This window comes from Garra rufa, chromosome 20, assembly GCF_049309525.1.
Source record: "Garra rufa chromosome 20, GarRuf1.0, whole genome shotgun sequence".
Lineage (NCBI taxonomy): Eukaryota > Metazoa > Chordata > Actinopteri > Cypriniformes > Cyprinidae > Garra > Garra rufa.
Window position 1 is genome coordinate 1,510,115 of NC_133380.1, and position 23,086 is coordinate 1,533,200.

The 23,086-nt window shown below is 34.2% G+C and overlaps 2 protein-coding genes across 3 annotated transcripts in view; one reads left to right on the forward strand and one right to left on the reverse strand.

The window, feature by feature from the left end:
- The window catches only part of trappc10 (trafficking protein particle complex subunit 10), a 33,078-nt gene extending 22,841 nt beyond the window's left edge, over window positions 1-10,237 (forward strand). Inside the window, exons 16-23 of one of the 2 annotated variants that reach the window (XM_073825964.1) lie at window positions 1,014-1,172; window positions 1,301-1,530; window positions 2,813-2,913; window positions 3,023-3,149; window positions 5,481-5,645; window positions 5,721-5,901; window positions 6,143-6,337; window positions 8,056-10,237. In XM_073825964.1, the coding sequence (XP_073682065.1) occupies window positions 1,014-1,172; window positions 1,301-1,530; window positions 2,813-2,913; window positions 3,023-3,149; window positions 5,481-5,645; window positions 5,721-5,901; window positions 6,143-6,337; window positions 8,056-8,303 (1,406 nt within the window). In that variant the 3' untranslated portion in view covers window positions 8,304-10,237. The remainder of the gene's footprint in view (window positions 1-1,013; window positions 1,173-1,300; window positions 1,531-2,812; window positions 2,914-3,022; window positions 3,150-5,480; window positions 5,646-5,720; window positions 5,902-6,142; window positions 6,338-8,055) is intronic. The other variant, XM_073825965.1, reaches the window with a different exon arrangement.
- A 298-nt stretch (window positions 10,238-10,535) lies between these two features.
- cp110 (centriolar coiled-coil protein 110) lies at window positions 10,536-22,348 on the reverse strand. Its single transcript, XM_073826151.1, has 11 exons — window positions 22,292-22,348; window positions 21,906-22,047; window positions 21,709-21,801; window positions 18,683-20,066; window positions 17,926-18,023; window positions 14,737-14,883; window positions 14,253-14,372; window positions 12,946-13,035; window positions 11,931-12,050; window positions 11,449-11,513; window positions 10,536-11,070 (listed from the first exon to the last, which is right to left on the reverse strand). Exons 2-11 carry the CDS (start codon window positions 22,041-22,043, stop codon window positions 10,950-10,952), a joined length of 2,376 nt encoding a protein of 791 aa, XP_073682252.1. The 5' UTR covers window positions 22,044-22,047; window positions 22,292-22,348; the 3' UTR covers window positions 10,536-10,949.
- Window positions 22,349-23,086: the final 738 nt, after the last annotated feature.

Below are 23,086 nucleotides of genomic sequence, written 5' to 3' on the forward strand. Positions count from 1 at the left end.
ATAAAAACGGTCAAAATAAAACTAAAATAATTAATACAAATGTAAAATAGAAAACAAACTATCTACTAAAATTAATAAAATCATAAAAAAGTAACATTAAAATGAATCATTTTAAAACGAAAGCTAAATTCATAATGTAAAGTAATAAAACATTTTAAAAATTAAAATGCTCGAAATAAAACAAATCAATTTAGAAAGTTTTTAAAATAAAATGTTTACTAAAATTAATACAATCATAAAAAATATAACATTAAAATAAATCATTTTAAAATGAAAAGATTCAAAATAGAATGCTTACAAAAAAATTAAAGTAAAATTGAGATTATTTAAATATACTTATTAAAACACGATTAAATAAAAAAATAAAATAAAATAAATTTGTAAAATACTCAAATATATTAAATATATATATATATATATATATATATATATATATATATATATATATATATATATATATATATATATATATATATATATATATATTATTATTATTATTATTATTATTATTATTATTATTATTATTATTATTATTTTTTTTTTTTTTTTTTTTTTTTTTTTTTTTTTTTTTTTTTAAGATGACCTGCATGTCATTTGACTATTAACCACATCAAAGGACCATGAGAGTCTGAAATGATACAAATATTAACATGTCAAAGGAGACTATTTTCGGGTTTTAGGGCTTCATCTGACAAAAAAGGTTTAGGAATCTCTAGATTACAGGATAAAAATGTGAAAAGCAACCATGTGATTCCAAAGATGTATTTTTGTGAACTGCTGTCTGTGTGGTTTGCTCAGAGTCAGAAGCCAGGCGTGTATACTCTGCGTCAGCTGTGTGCGACGGTGGGCCGCGTTCAGCTGGTTCTGCCTCATCTCTACCCTGTGGTTCAGTATGAGGTTTACTCTCAGGAGCCTCAGCTCAGCATCCAGCCACTCACAGGTCAGTCTCTCAGATCTGTGTGTGTGTTTGTCTGCGGTGTCTCAGACTCACCTGTCGTGTATTGTTTTGTCAGAGAACCTGTTGGCTGGTTTACCGCAGCAGGTGAAGTTCACCATCCTGACGGGTCACTACGCCGTGAAGAAGGGCGACGCTCTTCAGCTCAGCAACACCGACTCTATGCCTGTCCTGCACTCCAACACATGCAGCGCCCGCATCCTCAGCAGCAGCGCAGGTGACACACACACACACACACACACACACACACACACACACACACAGAGACAGAGAGAGAGACGGCAGCTTCATGAGTAAGCGGTCTGATGTGGTTTCTGATATGGTGATGTATGTGGTTCATCTCAGAGCTGCTGGGGGAAAGCGCTCTGTCCATCCAGTCGTCGGAGAAGGTGACCAGCATCTCTCTTCCTGTGACGCCGCCGTATCACACGCTGGAGTTCCTGCTGGAGGTGCTGTGTCATATCCCATCATCCCCCGCGCGCATGGAGAGCGAGCGCCTCACTAACGGACAGATCAGTCACCGCGCTCGCAGCCGAACGCGCTTCAACAGCGGCATGGCCGTCATCGACCACAAGGTTTGATACGCCGCAACAAATCATGCTCTGACAATAGTTATTATAAATATACAGTGTTTTACAATTAAATATATTAATGTCATTTATATATAAAATTTATTCATGCATACAATAGTCTATATAATGAAGATAATCATTGTTTTTAATAAATATAAAAAATTGAAATACGAAAAAAAATTATAGAAAATAATAACTGTGTGTGATTATTTTTTAAAGATAAATATAAATCTATATTACTTATATGATATTTTAAAAATGTAAACGAAAAAAAATATAAATCATAATAAATAAATAAAACGTGTCTAAATCAAGGCAAATGGATTTTTTTTTTTTTCAGATAAATTTTAGGCATAAATCTGTTTTTATATATTGCCATTTAAAAATGTAAAGGAAAAATATTTATAGTAATAAAAAAACTTGTCCAAATATAAGGCAAAATTGCAAAGAAAATGTAAAGAAGAAAATATTTATAATAATAAATTTAAAAACTCTAAAGGCAAAATTGCAACAACAAAAAAATTAACTATATATATATATATAATAAATAATAATACAAAAAATAATAAAAATAATATTTAATAAAAATGTAAAGGAAAATATTATTTATAATAATAAACTTGTCTGAATAATGGCAAAAAAAATCTATATATAATTTTATTTTTTTATTATTTTTAATAATTTTTTAATAATTTTATTTTATATATATATATATATAACCATCTAAAAAAATCTATACATTATATGTGTGTGTGTGTGTGTGTGTGTGTGTGTGTGTGTGTGTGTGTGTGTGTATATATAAGTTTTTCAGATTAATTTCAGCCGTAAATCTATATTATTTATATATTGCCATAAAAAAGTAAAGAAATTAAAAAAAAATACCTTGTCTAAATAAATGTAGAAATGGCACAATTTTTTTCTCTATATAATTGTATTTTTATAGCAAAAAACAAAAACAAAATTACCAATAATAAAAATGAAAAGGAAACAAATATTTATAATAATAAAAAAACTTGTCTAAATAATGTCAATAAAGTAAAGAAAAAAGTATTTATAATAACAAATAAAAAAACTTAAAATAAAGGCAAAAAAAATTAATATAAATGTATAATTATAATAAAATTATAATAATTAATAAAAAAAAACTTCTAAATAAAGGCAAAACGGCAAAAAAAAATGTATAATAAAAAAATAATAGATAATAATAATAATAATAATATTAGAAATATATGTATAACAATAAAAATCTAATAGACTTTTGGTTGTGTCTGTATCTGTGTTTCAGGTTTCTGTTGACTGTCCCTGGTCCATTTACTCCACACTGGTTTCTCTGACCTTCCACGTGCCCTTTAAAGTCAAACACTCGCTGCTGTCTGCAGGACGCAGGTACTGACCCCTCATGACCCCACATGACCCTACATGACCCCTCGTGACCCCTCACACCATTACAGTGATCCTGTAGTGACAGGTGGTTTGATGTGTTTCATCCTGACAGGAAGTTCATCCAGGTTTGTCTTCAGAATGTATCAGACACTAACTTTCGTCTGACCAATCAGACGCTGACTGAGAATCAACACACGCCGTCACTGGAGCTGCTTTCTCTCAACACTAAAACACACAGCGTGAGTCACTTATTCTCCACTCACTGCATAATATTGAGGAATCGGACTTTGTAATATGTAGCTTTTCTGCAATATATAATTTATTTATTTATTATAGATTTTTTGAAAAGCTGAAAAACTGGGGGAAAAAAATTCTAGATTTGTTTTCAAACCTATTTAAATATTTTAAAATATATTATATTTTATTCTATATTATATTTATTATAATAAATAAAATGATAATTTTTTATAATGCTATTGTGCTGTAAAAGTATTTAAGAATTTTTCACATTTTATGTTCATTTATTTGAATTTTGGCTGTATTTGTTTTCAAACGTATTTAAATATATATATATACACAGTAAATTACACAGTAAATATTCAGGGTGGCCGCGGATCCTTAAAAAGTCTTAAATTCCGTTGTCCTAAAATAAGGCCTTTAAATGTCTTAATTTGTCTTAAATCTAAATCCAAGGGTCTTAAATTTTTTACACTTTGAAAAGGAAAAGTTTATCGTTTTGAGGAGAATCTCCTGCGCAGGTTCTAAATCTGTTCTGTTGCTAGACACGCGCTTGCTTGACAACGCCTCAGTGTTGCCAAATTTAGCGGGTTTCCGCCCAACTACACGCATTTGAATCGCAGATTAGCTGTTAAGTTTAACCATCATAGATTAAAAGTTTATAATTAGCACATGTTTTTACGTTGCCGCACACACCTGACGCGAGCACGCGCAGAGAGAGAGAGAGAGGAGAGAGAGGCGCGCGGCGCGATTCACACAGATTGATTCCTCTTTAACTGCTATTTGAACGGAAACGTACATACCAAGTCATGTCTTAATACCCGTTTTGGTATTCTGTTTAACAGTCGTTTATGTCTTCAGTGAACCGAAACAGCTGAGAAAGAGATGCGTGCATTTGGCCTTAAAGAGACAGCGTCCTATAAATACCTGCAGTGAGAAACACTAGTTATTTTACAATTAATTATTAAATTTCCCCTCCTGAATACTAGTGTTATTGATTTTATTACTAACTTTATGTTGTATTCATTTACACTTGTCATTTGTGTAATTGTTCTTGTTTTGTTACTGAACTTTAGTTCAGATAGTAGTTTTTGCTGTGGATGAGAAGTAGCCTACCTAAAGTAAGCATTCAGTAATTAGGAAAAAACAAACTTTTTTATTTTTCTGATCCGAAAAATGATCCGATCCATGACTCAAAATCCGTGTTTGTTACACTGTTACATTGGCTTCAAAGTGTGTGAGAGCCTTGACTTTGTCATGGAATAGAAAATAATTTCTTCTTCTGGAATAGTGTTTTCTGTTGAATATTCCCAAGAATAATCAGTTAAATAAAATAATAATTTAAAATATCTTCATAGTTTTGTGCTAGACTTTTGCGGGACTTTCAATTTGGTCTTAAATTTTGTTTGAAAATGGTATTAAAAAGTCTTAAAATGTCTTAAATTTAACTTGGTCAAACCTGTAGACACCCTGATATTAATATATTTATATATTATAAATATGAATATATTTATACAATGTTATATTTATAATATTAATATATTTATGTATTACTTAATGTATTGATACAGTGTTATTATTAAAATGTATTAACTTAATTTTTTTTTTACATTTCATTTCGATAAACAAATAAATAAAGATTAAAAAGAATAAATTTGTTTACTATATATATAATGCCTGCATAAATAAAGAAAAAAATTGCCCAAAATAAATCTTCATTATGTTAATATTATTTTGTATTATCTCTATAATAATAATAGGTAAATTTTAACATTTTAAAAATAAATATTATTTTCAAAAATTTGGATTATTATAGTAATACATATAAAAAAAAATCCTGTCTAAATAAAGGCATTAATCCCTAAAATAAATGTTCAGTTTATTGATTTTATTTTGTGATGTATATAATAATATAAATAAATGATGTAGTAATAATTAAAGAAAAACTGCCAAAAATAATTATATTCAATTATATTAAATATATAATATATTAATTTTATTTTTCTGTGTAAATAATAAAAAAAATACTGTAAATAAAGACAAAATTACAAAAAAACAATTCTGTATATATGTCATGAATGGTTTAGGTATTGCTCACGTCAGTGACATCTTGTGTGTGCGTGCGTGCGTGCAAGGCAAGTTTATTTATATAGCACATTTCATACACAATGGTAATTCAAAGTGCTGTACATAAAAAGGAATTAAAATCACAATAGCATAAAAATTTAAAATAATAATCACAACAATAAAAACAAAATTAAGAACATTTAAGATGATTAAAAAAAAAAAAATCATCAACGTGTGTGTGTGTGTGTGTGTGTGTGTGTGTGCAGCAGGTGTTCAGTCATCAGTGTGTGTTCAGCGTGTGGGAGCTGCGGTGGAGCGGTGTGCCGCCCGTCTCTCTGCACTGCGAGTTCTCAGCCGCTTTCGCTCCGGCAGACGCTCCGGACGCGGCGCTCAAGCCCTACAGATACGACTTCACTCTGGAGAGCGTTTCAGTGAGTGTCACACACAGCGGATGAGCCCCGTCTGTCAGAGTGTGTGAGATCCTGATGTGTGTGTTTGTGTGTCAGACGCTGTACAGCGTGAGCGCAGAGATCCGTCCACCGGCGGGAGAACAGCACTGCCGCACCGGCGCCCTCTGCAGACTGGAGGTGTCCCTCACACGCCTCACCGAACCCAGCGACACGGAGCGCTCCGACGAGGAGTTCAGCGACACCGACGGCCTGCGCACCACCAGACTCATGTATGAAGGTACGGAAAATCATCTGTTTTAAAACACTTTATACACTTTACTCTCGTAGTGTTATTCTTGTAGTATTTCGACTTCATTTTTTTTTTTTTTTTTTCGTCGCTCTCGTAATTTGATACATTTTGTAACATTTTATGTTAATTTATTTCAAATCATAATATTTTAATAATAATAAGTGTTCAGATGTTTTCCGTCAGTGTTTGTCTGTATTTGTGTTAATAATGGAGATGTGTGTGTCTGCAGTGATAGACAACAACAGTAACTGGGCGGTGTGTGGCAAGAGTTCAGGGGTCGTTTCTATGCCGGTGGCTGCCATGGCAACGCACAAGGTTCACATGGAGATCATGCCGCTGTTCGCGGGTCACCTGCCCTTCCCCAACATACGTGTGTTCAAGTACCTGCCGCACCACGCCAGCCCCGTCATCCAGCCCGACACAGGTCAGACACGCTCGCAACACTCTTCACATCTTTACAGAGTTTCATGAATTTATGATCAAAAGTGATGCTGATCAAATTAAATGGTTCAGGTTTTATGAATTAATCCAAAGTTGACCTTTGATGGCCTTTGATTTGAGGGGGACAAACATGCCATTAAAGCATATCATCATTTCAAATTGATATATACACTGACATTCAAAAGTTTGGGATCAGTAAGATGTTTATTGTTTTGTAAATATATCTCTTCTGCTCACTAGAGCTGCAATTATTTGATCAAAAATACAGAAAAAACTGCAAAATTATGAAATATTATTACAATTTAAAACAGCCGTTTTCTATGTGAATATCTGTTAAACTGTAATTTATTTCTGTGATCAAAGCTGAATTTTCAGCATCATTACTGCAGTCTTCAGTGTCACATGATCCTTCAGAAATCAAAGACTTATATTGTTGGAAGCTGTTTACATTTTGACTAAATGCTGTTCTTTTGAACTTTTTATTCATCAAAAAATCCTAAAGAAAAAAAAAAATCACAGGTTTCAAAAAAATATTAAAGAGCACAACTGTTTCTGACTTTGATAATAAATCAGGATATTAGAACGATTTTTGAAGGATCGTGTGACACTGAAGACTGCAGTAATGATGCTGAAAATTCAGCTTTGGTCACAGAAATATATATATATTTTAAATATATTAAAAGAGAAAACTATTATTTTAAACTAATATTAATATTTCACATTAATACATTTTTTTTCCCTGTATTTTTGGTCAAATAAATGCAGCCAGGATGCTGAGGGTGCAAAAAAATCTAAATATTGAGAAAATCACCTTTAAAGTTGTCCAAATGAAGTTCTTAGCAATGCATATTAATAATCAAAAATTCAACTTTCATATATTTATGGTAGGAAATTAACAAAATATTTTCATAAAACATGATCTTTACTTAATATCCTAATGATTTTTGGCATAAAAGTAAAATCGATAGTTTTGACCCATACACTGTATTTTTGGCTATTGTTACAAATTTGAATTTGCAACAATTACTTTTTTTAATTTTTAATTTTTTTAATTTCATTTGTTAATCAGTGCTGCACTTTTCATGTATAAATTACAACATGAATGAAAAATGTCAATAAAATATTGCCTATAAATAATAGTTTTAATGCATTTAAGGGGAGACACCGCAGCCAAAAACACTGTTTTATGTTCTATATTCTGAAGGTTTTTACAGAGGGATTTATTCATATATAATTAGCTTGGTTTTATATATTTTATTCCTCCAAAAAATGGTAAAAAAAAAGTTTTCTGTCTGTTCTAAGTGTTCTCTGAATTATGGAGTGACAAAAATGAGATACCCAAAACACATTTGACTCTAAAATGTCAAAAAAATTAAACCAGAATTTTGAATCTGACTTCATCCAGTGTTAAGATTTTTGTACTAGAAATGTATGCAAATTAGCGCATATTTTATTAAATAATGCTCATTTGCATATTTAAACCTAACATTTTAGAAAACTTGTAATACAAAAAAATGTTTCAATCAATCTTTTTTTTTTTTTTTTTTTTTACCCTTTTCACCTGCAGCGTCTCGCCTTAATTATGCATTTGAGAAGTATATTATTTTCTGTCATAATTTCTTCAAGTTAAACGTTTGTCATAGAGTTTATTCAGTCGGTTGTGGTTCATTTGAGTCAGGATTGGGTTTCTGTGCTCGACAGACTCGTGTCTGGAGAACGACAGCCTGTCTCTGCTGGACAAGACTCTGGAGGATCAGGGCGACACGGCGAGTCTGCGCAGCCGCGGCAGCGTTCAGTCTCTGGGCAGCGGAGAGTCTGCGCAGCCGCGCGGCCCCATGCCCAAACGGCAGGCGTTCGGTCCGGGTCAGGTGTTCAACGGCACGCAGGGACGTCAGGTGCTGGTGCTGCCCGCCGCCGACCATCACGTGATGGAGGTCAACGTCACATGACCCGCCGGCCCGACGCTGGGCGTCACAAACAGACACCAATCGCTGGAGCCTGAGGCTCGCCTCCATCACGCACTTCATGAGACACGCTGGACCCGCTGTCTCTCAGACATCCCATAATGCCTTGCAGCCCCTCCTCTGTGTGCTCAGGTGCGTGTGAGTGAGTGAGTGAGTGAGTGAGTGAGTGAGTGAGTGAGTGAGTGAGTGAGTGAGTGAGTGAGTGAGTGAGTGAGAGAGAGAGAGAGAGAGAGAGAGAGCAACACCTGCTGTACATAATAGATGAAATTAAAGAGAATCTTCTGAACCAAATACACTCAATCATGATCATCACACTGGGATTCTGGGATTTGCATATTTCTTTTTTTTATTGGTTTGTGGAGGTTTTCAGGGAAACGTCAGCACTTCGTCCACTCGGACACGCCCCTTCCTGCTGATGTCACATGATCGATCAATGTTGTTTTTGTTTCACGCATATGAAGAACAGTCATATTTCACTCCATTTTGGACTTTATGATAGTTAAAAGTGTTTAAAAAATTGTAAATCAATTTAAGCACACATAAGTGGTTATATTTGTCCAAAATGGAACACTTGATTTGCTTAATTATGTGTAAAAAATATATAAATGTATCCAGAAAGTACATGATTTTTTTTGCATAAAAAAAAAAAATATATATATATATATATAAAATGTATCCCAAAAAATGTTTTTGCATAAAAAAAAATATATTTAAAAAAATGCATTTTTATATATATATGCATTTTTTTTTAAATATTTTTTTATGCAAAAAAATTTTTTTGGATACATTTATTTTTTACATATGATTATGCAACACATTGCTGCTCAAAAGTTTGATCAGTACGTTTTTTTTTATGCTTTTTACAAAAAAAGAGACTTTTCTGTTTATTTCCTGAAAAAAAGCATATAAAGAACTTAATATTGTGAAATGTTAATGCAATTTAAAATAGTGGTTTTCTATTTTAATATACTTTAAAATATTATTTATTTCTGTGATGCAAAGCTGAATTTTCAGCATCATTACTCCAGTCTTCAGTGTCACATGATCCTTCAGAAATATTTTTTTTTAAATCAGTATATTAGAATGATTTCTGAAGGATCATGTGACACTGAAGACTGGAGTAATGATGCTTTGTATCACAAAAATAAATTACATCACAGAAAACAGTTATTTTAAATTGAAATATTTCACAATATTATTTTTTTTCTGTATTTTCAGTCAAATAAATGCAGCCTTGATAAGCAGAAGAAAGGTCTTTAAAAACCATAAAAAATTTACTGATCCCAGACTTTTGAACAGCAGTTGTTTATGCAAATAATTTGGCTTTTTTCAATTTTTAGACGTTTGATTTTCTTCTGATTTTGGGGTGAAATATGACGTGGCCCTGTGTTTGTTTGGATGTGTGTAAATATCACAGAAAGTGTTAGGAAGCAAGTAATCGTTCCAGCTCTGTACAGTAACGTCTGAAACACTGAATACAATGATGGGCAGCAGGAAGTGATGCGTTTCTCTGAAAGGAAGAGCTTTTGTGAATGTGGTGTGGTTGTTCAGTCCGTCTGTGTCTCGTGTGTCGTCCGTGTTTCAAACCTGAGAAACAGAGAAGCCTCTTCATGCTGATGTCGTCCTCATCCTCAAAGGCCAAAACTTTACACGCCGTCACTTCTTGGGTTCGTCCGCTCACTATTTATTTCCTGGATTATCATTGTTTTTGCTCTGGTTTCGGTTCAGGACCTCGTGATTCTCAGCGCCGATTCTGGACTCCGGACGGGATGTCGCTTTCAGCCTGTGACGTCATGAACAGTTTCCACAAAGCTGTTTGTAAATTGTCAATCAAACATCACAGATTGTATTTAGATTATTTAAATGAGAAGAATATGTACGCATTATACAACGGAAAATATACATATGTTTTAAAAGGATGTTTGTGGTCTTGTTTTTCTATTAAAAAGTCATTCTTTTCATGTTTATTTGACAGAAAATTGTTCATCATGAAAATTCATGCAGCAGATCTTTTCTAGCTCAATTGCAACATTCAAAAACCATACTAAAAAAACGAAGACTATAAACATGTTTGCTGAAAACATTTTTTTTTTTTTTTGAAAAACAAACTTGTGATTTTCTTATTGTTTTAACACAGTGGGACACTTACTAATTTACTGCCTACTGCAGTATTTTTTTTGTATCGCAACAGTTCAAACTTTTGTCTCAGTTATTACTTCTTGGAATACAGAGAGAAAAAAAATATGCATAAAATAGTTCTCAAAATTGTGATTTAGAAAAAAAATGTGACATTGTTCTTTTTGTTTTTTTTCCTCTGCGGTGAAAATAAGCTTCTATACATAAAAAGATGGACTTTTATTTTGCTTGAAATATTAAAAAAATCCAACGTTTCAGATCTTTTTTGTTTGAGGAAATGACAAACTGCAATTATTATCACAATTTATTAAAGTGTGCAAAGACAAATCCAGCAGGAAAAGCAGTGCTGAAGTCGTGAGACATACAAACATCTCAAGAAAAGTATATAAATAAAACTACGTTAAATAAGTAGCAAAATGTATAAAAGACAAAATATAAAAACATGAGTCTGAAACTGCAGTGGAACATCTGAAGAGAGTTTGGCCTCGTGTGGGTTCATCGCGCTCCACGTAACGGCGTGATCTTCTTTGACACCCGACAGATCTTTGGCACCAGGTTCCATTTCTCCTCGTTGGACGGTGAGAACTTCTTCCTGTCAGCTGATTTCCTTTGTAACCTGATAAAACACATTACAGTTGATGATGAGCTTTAAGACAGTTATCAGTACCTCACATCTGCAGTAAACACTGAAAATCAGCAAAAGGTTCAGTCCATAGGAAATACTTGAGTGTGACTGATGTGATGAGACATACTATCACAGTTCATCACATCAACGGATGTCTAATCATTTGTGATGTAATGGTTGTGATGGGAGTAATGACTGCTGTGATGTGATTGTAATTAGTGTGATGTGATTGTGATGTAAAATAGTGACTGATGATATGATGTGCTGACTGGTAAGTGATTGTGATGACAATCATAACTGACTGTGATGTGCAATGTTATGTAATGTACTGACTGTAATGTGATGAGTGTTTTCTGCAGATTGACTCACATGAGTTTCTTGCGTTCTAAAGCTTTTCTGGTGGCGGCAGAGAGGGATCCCTTCACTTTATTATCCTGAAACACACAGAAAAAACTTATGAATGAAGCTTTAACATTTCCACATCCAACCACCAGATACTCCATCAGACACACAACACAACCACAGATCCACATCTCACAGCCGTCCATGATATATACAGTGGATTTAAACTTTTACACACCCCTGTTAAAATGCAGAGTTTATGCAATGTCATTAAAATGAGACCAAGATAAATCACACAAAACTTTTAATTGTACAGCTTATAGGTCACATTTAAGGTGGAAACAATTCTGAAATTATTTATCTTGGTCTTATTTTTTTTACATCACAGAAACCTGGCATTTTAACAGGGGTTGTGTTAAAAAAAATCTACTCAATCCATAAATATAAAGTAATAAAAAACACTAATAATGTGATCTAAGAAATGAATGAATAATTTGTTGGTGGCTCACATGTTGGGGTTTGAGTTGTCGATCTCTGCTCAGCTCTCGGTCGCAGTGGATGATCTGCATCTGCTCAGAGGAGCTCATGCTGAAGAAGATGTGGTGCAGCTCGTGACGCGCCGCTCGCAGCTGATGATCAAACACAGAGTCATGTGAGCAGCATGAACACATCTGGCGTGCAGTGATGGGCGAGCTACTTGGAAAATGTAGTGAGCTAAGCTAACAGTTACTCTTCATTAAATGAAGCTTAACTACACTAAAGCTACAGCCTTGGGTAATGTAGCAAGCTAAGCTACAGCATCATGGCAAAAGTAGTTCACTACATCGAAGCTATTTTTTTTTTTTTTTTTCATTTTTCTATTGAACCAACATCATACCAAGTCAATGCTCTCTCAGTGATCAATTAAATTGTCAGTCATACAGGCATACAAGTTCAGTTTAATTGTTTATTCAACCACTCTTCCAAACCAATTTGGCAACAATAATCAGTATCATGTACAGGGCTGGATTTATCTCATATTTTGGGGGGTTGAATTCTTTCTTGAAAAAAAAAAAAAAACATTAGCCTTTATAAATACAGAAAACATGTACTTTTCAATCAACACGTCTTTATTTACCTCAAGTCTGCAAACACGCCGAGATGCTTCAAACTGCGCACCGCACTTCATTGACGAGAGAGAGGCGGGAGGAATAATACGGTTTGACTGACAGTTTAACGAGCCAATGCGACATTGTCAAGTGATGGCGCTATGGAGCCATGTGACTAGGTTTAACATTAGATTATTAGCTCGGAATATACCCTAATTTGACTAGAAACAATGCAGACCGGAAATGCAAAGCATTCTTTCAGAAAAACGTCTATAGAAAAATATATAGCTTGTAGCTTTAGTTGACGCTACCGCGCTACTTGATCAAAATAATAGCTGAGCTACTGAAAAGCTATTTGATTCAGAAAACAGCGACGCTACCACCACGCTACTGAGAAATGTAGTTAAGCTCGTTGTGTTTGTAGAGCAGCTCTGACCTGCAGCGTGACGCGCTCCTGCAGCATGAGGTCGGGTTTGCTGCTCAGCGCCGTCAGATGCTGGAACGACTGCAGAAACATCCGCGTGTCCTGAAACAACATCAACACTCTGTCACATCGCATCACTACAGCTAGTAACATGCTAGTCATGCTAACAACATGTTAATCGTGCTAGCAACATGCTAGTGATAGGCTAGCAATATGCTAGTGACTTGCTAGAAACATGTTAGAAACTTGCTAATCATGCTAGTGATAGGCTACCAACATGCTAGAAACATGTTTATCATGTTAGCAACAGGCTAGTGACATACTAGTCATGCTAGAGACATGTTAGCAACTTGCTAATCATGCTAGCAACATGTTAGAAAAATGCTAATAGCTCGTTATTAATCATGTTAACATGTTGATCATGCTAACAACATGCTAGCAAAATGCTAGTAACATGCTAATCGTGCTAGCAACATGCTAAAAGCATGTTAATAAAATGCTAATCATGCTAGTAACATGCTAACAACACTAGCAACACACTAAAAGCATGTTAGTATAAATGCTAGTCATGCTAACAAAATGCTAGTAATGCTAACAAAATGCTAATAACATGCTAATCATGCTAACAACACGCTAAAAGCATGTTGTAAAATGCTAATCATGTTAATCATGCTAGCAACATGCTAGTAACGTGCTAATCATGCTAGCAAGTTTGTGACATGCTAGTCAATGCTAAAAACATGCTAGTAACTTGTTAATCATGCTAGTGACATGCTAGTCCTGCTAGCAACATGCTAGTAACTTGTTAATCATGCTAGTGACATGCTAGTCCTGCTAGCAACATGCTAGTAACTTGCTTATCATGCTAGCAGCTTGTTAATAATGCTAGCAACATGCTAGAAACATGTTAGTAACTTGCTAATCATGCTAAAACAACAAAAAACATACTAGCAACTTGTTTTTAAACTATTAAAAATTTAAAAATTCTTAAACTTCCTAAAAAAAAAATTATTTTCTTAAACTTGTTCTTGTTCTTAAACTTAACATTTTTAAACTTCTTTAAAATTTATGGTCCGGCTTTCTCAAGCCAACTTAAAGTTTGCTTCTGACATTTTTATATAGCAGTTCTTCTTATTTTATATATTTTTTTAAATGTCTATATAGTTTTTATTTTATTTCAGCAGTTTTAGTTGTTTTTGTACATTAACTATAAAAATGAGAAATGTTGCTTTGTGAACCAGCTGAAATAAAAAAAAACATACATCATTTTTTAAATATATATCTATTTATCTATTATAATAGTGGTTTGCGGAGCTCACAGTGATGGTCCTGGTGAGGTGTGACAGGCGTTGAGTGCGCAGGAGTCGGCGGGTCAGGAAACCCCTCGCCACAGCGGCCAGCAGAGGGAGACAGGACACAGAGAGAGAGACACAGGACTGCTGAGAGAGAGAGAGAGAGAGAGAGAGAGAGAGAGAGAGACAAATGAACACTCATCAGACACAATGCCCTCATATCTGTGAGTGTGTCCCAACAAATATAGTAATAGCAGTAAATGTTGACCTTGTAGGGACATTTTTTAGTCTGCATGAAGAAACAAGCTTATAAATCACAGAATGGAGTGTTTGGAGAATCTACAAATGCTTGTAGTTTAGTGTGAGGAGTAGGTTTAGGTGTGGGTAAGGGGATACAGTAGAAAACCCATTACATGGAATGAAGCTATAATAACAGGTGTGTGTGTGTGTGTGTGTGTGTGTGTGTGTGTGTGTGTGTGTGTGTGTGTGTGTGTGTGTGTGTGTGTGTTACCCGTGAGGTGTTGTGCGTGTCTGTGAGCTCAGCGTGTGTGCAGACAGATGAGGCGGTGAGGGAGGTCGGCGTGTCCTCCAGACGTGAGCCTGCGCCGGGACACGGGAAGGACACGCTCCGCAGAAACTGGTAGCGCACCGCTAAAGACTGACACACAAAAAACATATCAGTCACAAATAATGCAACCAGTTCACTTACAAATCAGGCTGCAGTATCAGTAACAGCTTCACATTTATTAGTGTTTGTGAAAAGTCTCTTCTGCTCATAAAGGCTGCATTTATTTGATCAAAATTATAGTACAATTTGTTAAAAACAGCTGTTTTCTATGTGAAGTTACCAAGTTAGTCAGGATCATGTGACACTGAAGAAAATTCAGATTTGCATCACTGGAATACATGACCTTTTTACAGATATTCACATAGAAAACTACAACAGCGTTTTAGTGCCACATTAAAAATAAAAAATAGTCAAAATATTACAAAAATAAAATCGAAATATTTCAAGAATAAAGTAAAAAAAAAATATTATGAGAATAAAGTCTAAATATTTTGAGAATAAAGAAAATATTATGAGAATAAAGTAAAAATATTAAGAATAAAGTCTAAATATTTCAAGAATAAAGTAGAAATATTACGAGAATAAAGTCTAAATATTTTGAGAATAAAGTCTAAATATTATGAAAATAAAGTCGAAATATTTCGAAAATAAAGTAAAATTATTACGAGAATAAAGTAAAAATATTGTGAGAATAAACTCGAAATATTTTAAGAATAAAGTAAAAATATTTCGAGAATAAAGTAAAAATTAGAATAAAGTCTAAATATTTTGAGAACAAAGTCTAAATATTACGAAAATAATGTCGAAATATTTTGAGAATAAATTAAAAATATTATGAGAATAAAGTAAAAATATTTTGAGAAGTAAAAATATTACGAAAATAAAGTAAAATATTATGAGAATAAAGTCGAAATATTTCCAAAATAAAGTCGAAATGTTACGAGAATAGTCTAAATATTTTGAGAATAAAGTCGAAATCTTTTAAGAATAAAGTCAAAATATTACGAGAATAAAGTAAAAATTTGTTAAAAAATAGAGACGAAATTCAGAGAATAAAATCTAAATATTCCATTCTCGTAAGTATTTCAACTTTATTCTGGAAATATTACTTTAATCTCATAATGTTAGATTTTTTTTTGTTGTTACATTTTCTTACGTGGCACTAAAACGCAGTCGTAGAAAACAGCTATTTTGAATTGCAAAAATATTTCACAATTTTCTGTATTTTTGATCAAATAAATGCAGCGTTGGTGAGCAGAAGAGACTTCTTTTCACAAACATGAAAGAATCTTCCCATATTGTGAGCAGCAGAGTCATTGAGTTACTCATATTCAGATTTTATTGTTTTGGCAACACAAACAATCCCACCATGCCAATAAAACACTTTAGAAGCGGAGCGTGAGAGAATACAAATGAAAACGGAACCGAGAGAGACAGACGGATGAAGCAAGAGCAAGTGGAGGTGAAGACAGACAGACGCTCAGAGAGACACAAGGTCAATGAGCCGCAGACGGCCAGAGAGACAGACAGGTGTGAATTAAACACAATTATCCTCATTTTCTGTGTCAGTTCCCACAGCCAACACACACACACACACACACACGCTCCTTAATAGAAAACACTCGCTGTTCATTAACGCCTGTTCCACGCATACATTACAGGCCGGAATTAATGGCGTCAGGACGCAAGCGGCTACAGGACCTGAAGGAGAAACGCTAAGGATGCTCTCGGTGGCAGCTAGAAATAAAGGGAAACATCCCCACAATCTTTTTTCCTCTGAATTCTGACTTCACCAAATTGCAACCGTTTTTTTAAAAGTCACAATTATTTATTTATTTTTCATCTCACAATTCTGGATTTTTTTTATTTTACATTTATATCTCATAAGTCTGAGTTTAAATTTTGCAGAGTTTATATCTCATAATTCGGATTTTATTTGTCTGACTTTGTATCGCAAATTCCGAGTTTAAATCTCGCAATTCTGATTTTACGTCATATTTCATAGTTTATATCTTTATAACGAATAAGGTCAAAATATTTGGAGAATAAAGTCAAAATATTACAATAAAGTCAAATATTAGGAGGATAAAGTCGAAATATTATGAGAATAAAGTCAAACAAAGTCAAAATATTAAAAAAAATAAAGTCGAAATTACAATAAAGTCGAAATATTAGGAGAATAAAGTCAAACAAAGTCAAAATATTTAAAAAAATAAAGTCGAAATATTATGAGAACAAATTTGAATAAAGTCAATATATTTAGAAATTCATACTTAATATCTCATAATTCTGAGTTTGTATCTCACAAATTTTTACAAAATAAAAAAAAATAATTCTGACTATAGTTTATATCTTGCCATTCAGTTTATATTCTGCAGATTTTGAGTTGTGACTTTTTATCTTGCAATTCTGATTTTACATCACATAATTCTGATTTTATATCTCATATTTAAGACTTTTTATCTCACAATTCTGACTTTGTATCTCAAAAATTCAGACTTCATATATCATAATTTTTTGTTTACATGTCATAATTCAGACTTTTTATATCATAATTCAGATTTTATATATCATAATATTGAGTTTTTATCTCACAATTCTGACATCATATATCATAATTCTGACTTTGTATCGCATAATTCAGACGTTATATCTCATCATTCGGAATTCACCTTACATAATTTTGACTTTATATCTCAAATGTGAGTTTATATCCTGCCATTCAGAGTTTATATCTTGCAAATTTTGAGTTTACATATTGCAAATTCTGTGTGTATATCTTGTAATTCTGGGCTTATATCTTGCAATTTAGATTTTTTATTTTAATTTTAAGATAACTCAGAATTGCAAGAAAAAATATATTGTTCATATAAAAAGTCAGTTACCTTTTTATTTTTTATTTCTTTACCATATGGCAGAAACCAGCTCCATAGCTTGGAAACAATCTCTATTACATAAAGTGCTACAGAAACAAATGTGCCTTGACTTCAGAGGAACACAAAAGATGTACATGCATGCATTCAGCAGACACTTTCCTCCAAAACGACTCTTGCTGTATTCAAGGTATGTACAGTATGTCATCAGTTGAGTTCATGCATTCTGTGGGAATCAAGGCTGTAGTTTGTTGCTCACCTGCAGTAGTTCCTGCTGTCGTCTGCGCTCCTCCTCCATCAGAGCCGTCACATGATCCTCCTGCATCTGCGCAGACGACTGCAGCCCTGAGAACATCACTGAATACAGAAAAAACAGCTGAGAGTTTAATGACTTATGATGCTTCACACACACAATCTCTGAACACTACTTCTGGGTAAAATCATAAAATGTAGTGAACCTGAAAAAGAAAGATACAATACATCTCCTCCTTTCAGGGGGGTCAAATAATCCTTTAACATGGTTAAATAATGAACGTTTACTGTCGCCGTTCAATTTCCCTCCAGTGGACGTAGTTCTCAGAGTAATATGACACATTGTGCTCTGCTTTTGTGTTCTTAAATGCTTGTTTTTTTTTTTTTTTAGATCGACAGCTTATAAAAATGTAGTTCTGTGTTTTTTTAGCTTGTTTACTGAACACCTTGTCACATAGCAGCTTTTAGACATTGTTCTGATTTTTGTTATAAGTCAGAAATGACAAGGAGGCAGCTTCCCGCAATACAAAGTCAATGGAGAGCATTCGATTGTTTCCCTCCCCGGTGGGCGTGGTTTTCAGATTATGACGCTATTAGATTCTCTATCAATGACAGATGTTCAAACTTCTAGACCAGGGGTGCCCAATCCTGTTCCTGGAGATCTACCATCCTACAGAGTTCAGCTCCAACCCTGATCAAGCATGGCTGGAACTAACAGTTTTAGACAGGACTGGGCACCCCAGTTTTAGACTATAATTTCTCACCTCTAGGTGTGCTGGAGAGCGCGCTTCCCGTCTCTCGTCCAGCACCGAACGCCTCGTCCTCGTTCATCAGGAGCCTCCGTTTGACCCGAGACGTGCCCTCGTGACCTCCAGCCTCAGGGGTCAGCTGCTTCCACAGGCCAGACGGGACGTCCACATCGTAAGACGAGCCAATCGCAGAGCTTCCCGCTCCATCCGGAGAATGATTGCTGGCGTCTGCGAGGACGCCCATGAACGAATGACTGGAGTTCGAGTTCTCCTGACCATCCCCACAATCCTTAGCGGTGGCGGTTTCACAAAAAGTGACCGTGGAGGGTCGTTTCAGCTCGTTGTCAGTGGGACTTCCAATCTGTGAGAGCGTGAGCGTCGACTCCAGATCTGAGATCAGCACTTTAAGGCTGGAGAGGTTCAGCTCTAGCTGTGTGATCTGCTCTGTTTGCGATGATGACACTGTGTGATCAGTCGGGTCAGTCTGAGCTGGTCTGCTCAGAGCTTTCCGAACCGGACCCGGAATTCTGCTCCGCTTTTTGCAGCGCACAGGACTCAAGCAGAACTTTGGCGTCGGGATGTTTGTGAATCTCACAGCTGAAGACGATCTAGACACACCGACCGTCTTCGGTTTGGACTCGTACAGAGATCTGGCCGTAACAGGAGGCTCTGCGGAGACAGAGACAGAGACGGACTGAGGAAGAGCGTCCACCTGTTCATCATTCAGGACGTCTTCCTCCGTCTTCTCCTTCCTCTTCTCTCTGGCTTCCCTCAGCTCCGTCTTCCACATCTGTTTGGGAAGAAGCTCCTCGTTCTCCTTGTCAGAGAGGTTGTGCTCTTCTACAGCTCTGGCCTGACTGCGCAGAAGCCGCTGGCGTCGCCGATACTCCTGGGATTTCTTGAGCAGGTTCTGAAGGCTCATCCGATATGGACCTTCATCTGTGTCCGATGTTGAGTTTACCTGTTCTAATACATCTTCCACAGGTTTTGGAAGTGGCTCCACATTCTCATCCTCTAAAGCGGCTCCATCTACTGGCGCGTGACTTATGATGTCACTTCCTGATCGTGTGGTTTCTAAGTGGAGGTCTTCTCTTTCCGTCCAGCCGGAGTGAACGGTGATGTCTGTGTTGTCATTGGTCACGTAGCCTGATGACATCATGGTCGTTGTTGTCGTGTGGCCGTGGGAGCGATTGTTCGGTGCGTCCTGAGGTCTGTGCATCTTGTGTCCCTCAAACAGAACCGTGATCTGGGAGTTTTCCAGCGAATCAGCGTCTGGTGAAGCTCTCAGCTGATTGGTCGATCGGCCGTCATGAGCGGTCGATGTCAGAGGAGCGGAGATGATGTCACAGTCTGTGATGTCATCACTCTTGTCAGCGTCACTGATCCTCACATCTGTGAACTGACACAGAAACAGAAAAATATATTTATGTATAAAAATTGTATGAACTTGAGATTAATATACCATGTAAAAGCTGAATAAAGCTTTCCATTGCTGTATTGTTTATTAGAATAGGACAAAATCTGGATGAGAATTATTATATTTGGAGGACAACTATTTGAAAATCTGCAATCTGAGGGTGCAAAAAATTCTAAATATTTAGAAAATCGCCTTTAAAGTTGTTCAAATGAAGTTCTTAGCAATGCATATTACTAATCAAAAATTAGGTTTTGATATATTTATGGTAGAAAATTTACTAAATATCTTCATGGAACATGATTTTAATATCCTAAAGATTTTTCATAGGTATAAAACCTATGTTGCTACAAAGATTGGTTTTGTTGTCCATTAGATATACAGATACATAGATAAATAAATATATAGACAGATATAGATATATAAAAAAATATAGGCAGGTTTTAAAATCTCTTTTTCGCAAAAGCATTAAACAGCATAATTTCTACTGTACATTAAACTCAAACTATCAAACACAGGTCTCTTATATTTTTTAGTATATATATATTTCAGTTTCTTTGAAAAACATACATATACCTTACTTCCACCACAGATAAAAAAATAATAATACAAATAAATAATAATTAAAAATTAATTGCGATGTCTTATCTCACAATTAGGACTTTTTTTTGCAATATTGAGAATAAAATGTATTGCTAAGAACTTCATTTGGACAACTTTAAAAGCAATTTTCTCAATCTTTCGGTTTTCTTGCACCCTCAGATTGCAGATTTTTATATAGTTTTATCTCGACCAAATATTGTCCTATTCTAACAAACCATACATCAGTGGAAAGCTTATTTATTCCGATAATGTATACATTTCAATAAAAAAACATTATAAAAATATAAAATGAAAATAAATTAATAATTGTAAGATTTCATTTAATAATTAAAAAAAGGAATACAAATCAATATAAAACAATTACAAAATATATATAAAACCATTAATATGAATTAAATATTAAAAGAAAATAAATCATTTTAATATACGACTCAAAATAAAAATCCATAAAATATAAAATACATGTCAAATTAAAATAAATATTTTTTAAATAAAAGTAATACCTTTTTTTTTAAACGCAAATGGAAAAAAATTAACAATAATTTTACAATAATAAATAAAATCTAAATAAAACACTAAAAATAAATGTAGAAAAAAAGGGGACTTAAATTAAATAGTTTTGCAATACAAGATTAAAATAAAACACTAACTATCAATGTATATAATGTCACCAAAAAGGCCAAAAATTATTAGGATATTAAGTAAAGATCATGCTTCATGAAGACATTTAGTAAATTTCCTACTGCAAAAATATGAAAACTGAAAAAATGAAATATTAGTTTAGTAATATGCATTGCTAAGAACTTCATTTGCACAACTTTAAAAGCAATTTTCTCGATACTTAATTTTTTTGCACCCTCAGATTGCAGATTTTCAAATAGTTGTATCTCAGCCAAATATTATCCTATCCTAATAAACCATACATCAATGGAAGGCTTATTTATTCAGCTTTTATGACCCTAATGACTGGTCCAGGGTCACGTCTATGATAAATGATGTAAGGTGTTTGTGTCAGGAAACTCACGCTGATGTGAGACTCTTCCTCTCCGCTCCTCTTCATCAGACTCACAGCTGTTTCTCTCAGTCGTCTCATCTCATCTCTCTGCTGCTCATTCAGCTGAAAAACACACATTAACAGTAACTCATTAACATATGTCCATAAATAATGAGAAGCTCTGAATATGATGATGATGATGATGATGATGATGGTGGTTCTCATACCAGAGGAGGAAGAACTCGAGTTCCATGAAACACGATGACTGATGAAGGTGTGACGGGGGTCTGCAGGTGATCTTCATCCTCATCTTCATCATTATGAGTGTTATAATGTCTCTGGATGAAATCTTCATAACTCTCCATGACACTAAAAAGCGATTGGTGCGATTAAAAACGATTTAAAACACACAATAATGACTCAAATCACGATATTAAACTCAGCTAGAGCTGACATGACACGATAAACACACTCTGTTCTGTTCATTTATGATGGTTTCTTTGTTGAAATCGCCTGAGAACTGAACACACGCTACACCAAACAGCTTTATTAGTTTTGAACAGAGAGTTAAGCACAAGTACATAAAATAAATCACATTTGTAAGTGTTTTTACCTGTGTGTGAGGAGTTGATAATCTTCCTCAGTGTATGAATGTCTGTTTACACTCCTCCAGCGCTTCCGCTCTCGATAACGACCGTCAAAAACGGACTGGAATTTCTCAGGATGTGGATCCGGACTGATCAAATCAGCAATGGAGACGTCTGTTTAAATCTAAACAACACTTTAGCATACAATTTAAAGATTATGTTAAATATTAAGCTATTGTTCTATCGCAGATCTCATTTTGGATTGTCAGTAAAATAAAATCGTTTTAACACCACCGTTATCCAGTCCACGTTTTGCCGGACGCACTGATGCACGCGCGGCGCGGGGAATTCAAGCGCTGATATTAGCGGGAAAGAGGCTCTAGCGCCCCCTCGAGACCCGGATGAACGGATGATAGCGGCATTACAGGATCATTGAGCAGAAACAAAAGAAATATACTGAATATAATCAGCACTTATTATTATTATTCGATATAACAGTCTGTTTAAATCTGTTTCTCAGACTGCAAAAATAAGCAAATCTGTGAAGTGATTTTATAAAATATGATTTGAGCGTCACATTTAATTATAATTAATATAAATAATAATATTTAATTATAATTAATATAATTATATATAATTATATTTATATTATATTACATTATATTATATTACATTACATTACATTATATTATATAATTTTATATTATATTATATTATATTACATTATATTAATATTCTATTATATTATATTATTTTATGTTATATTATATTACATTATATTATTTTATATTACATTATATTATATTATTTTATTTTATATT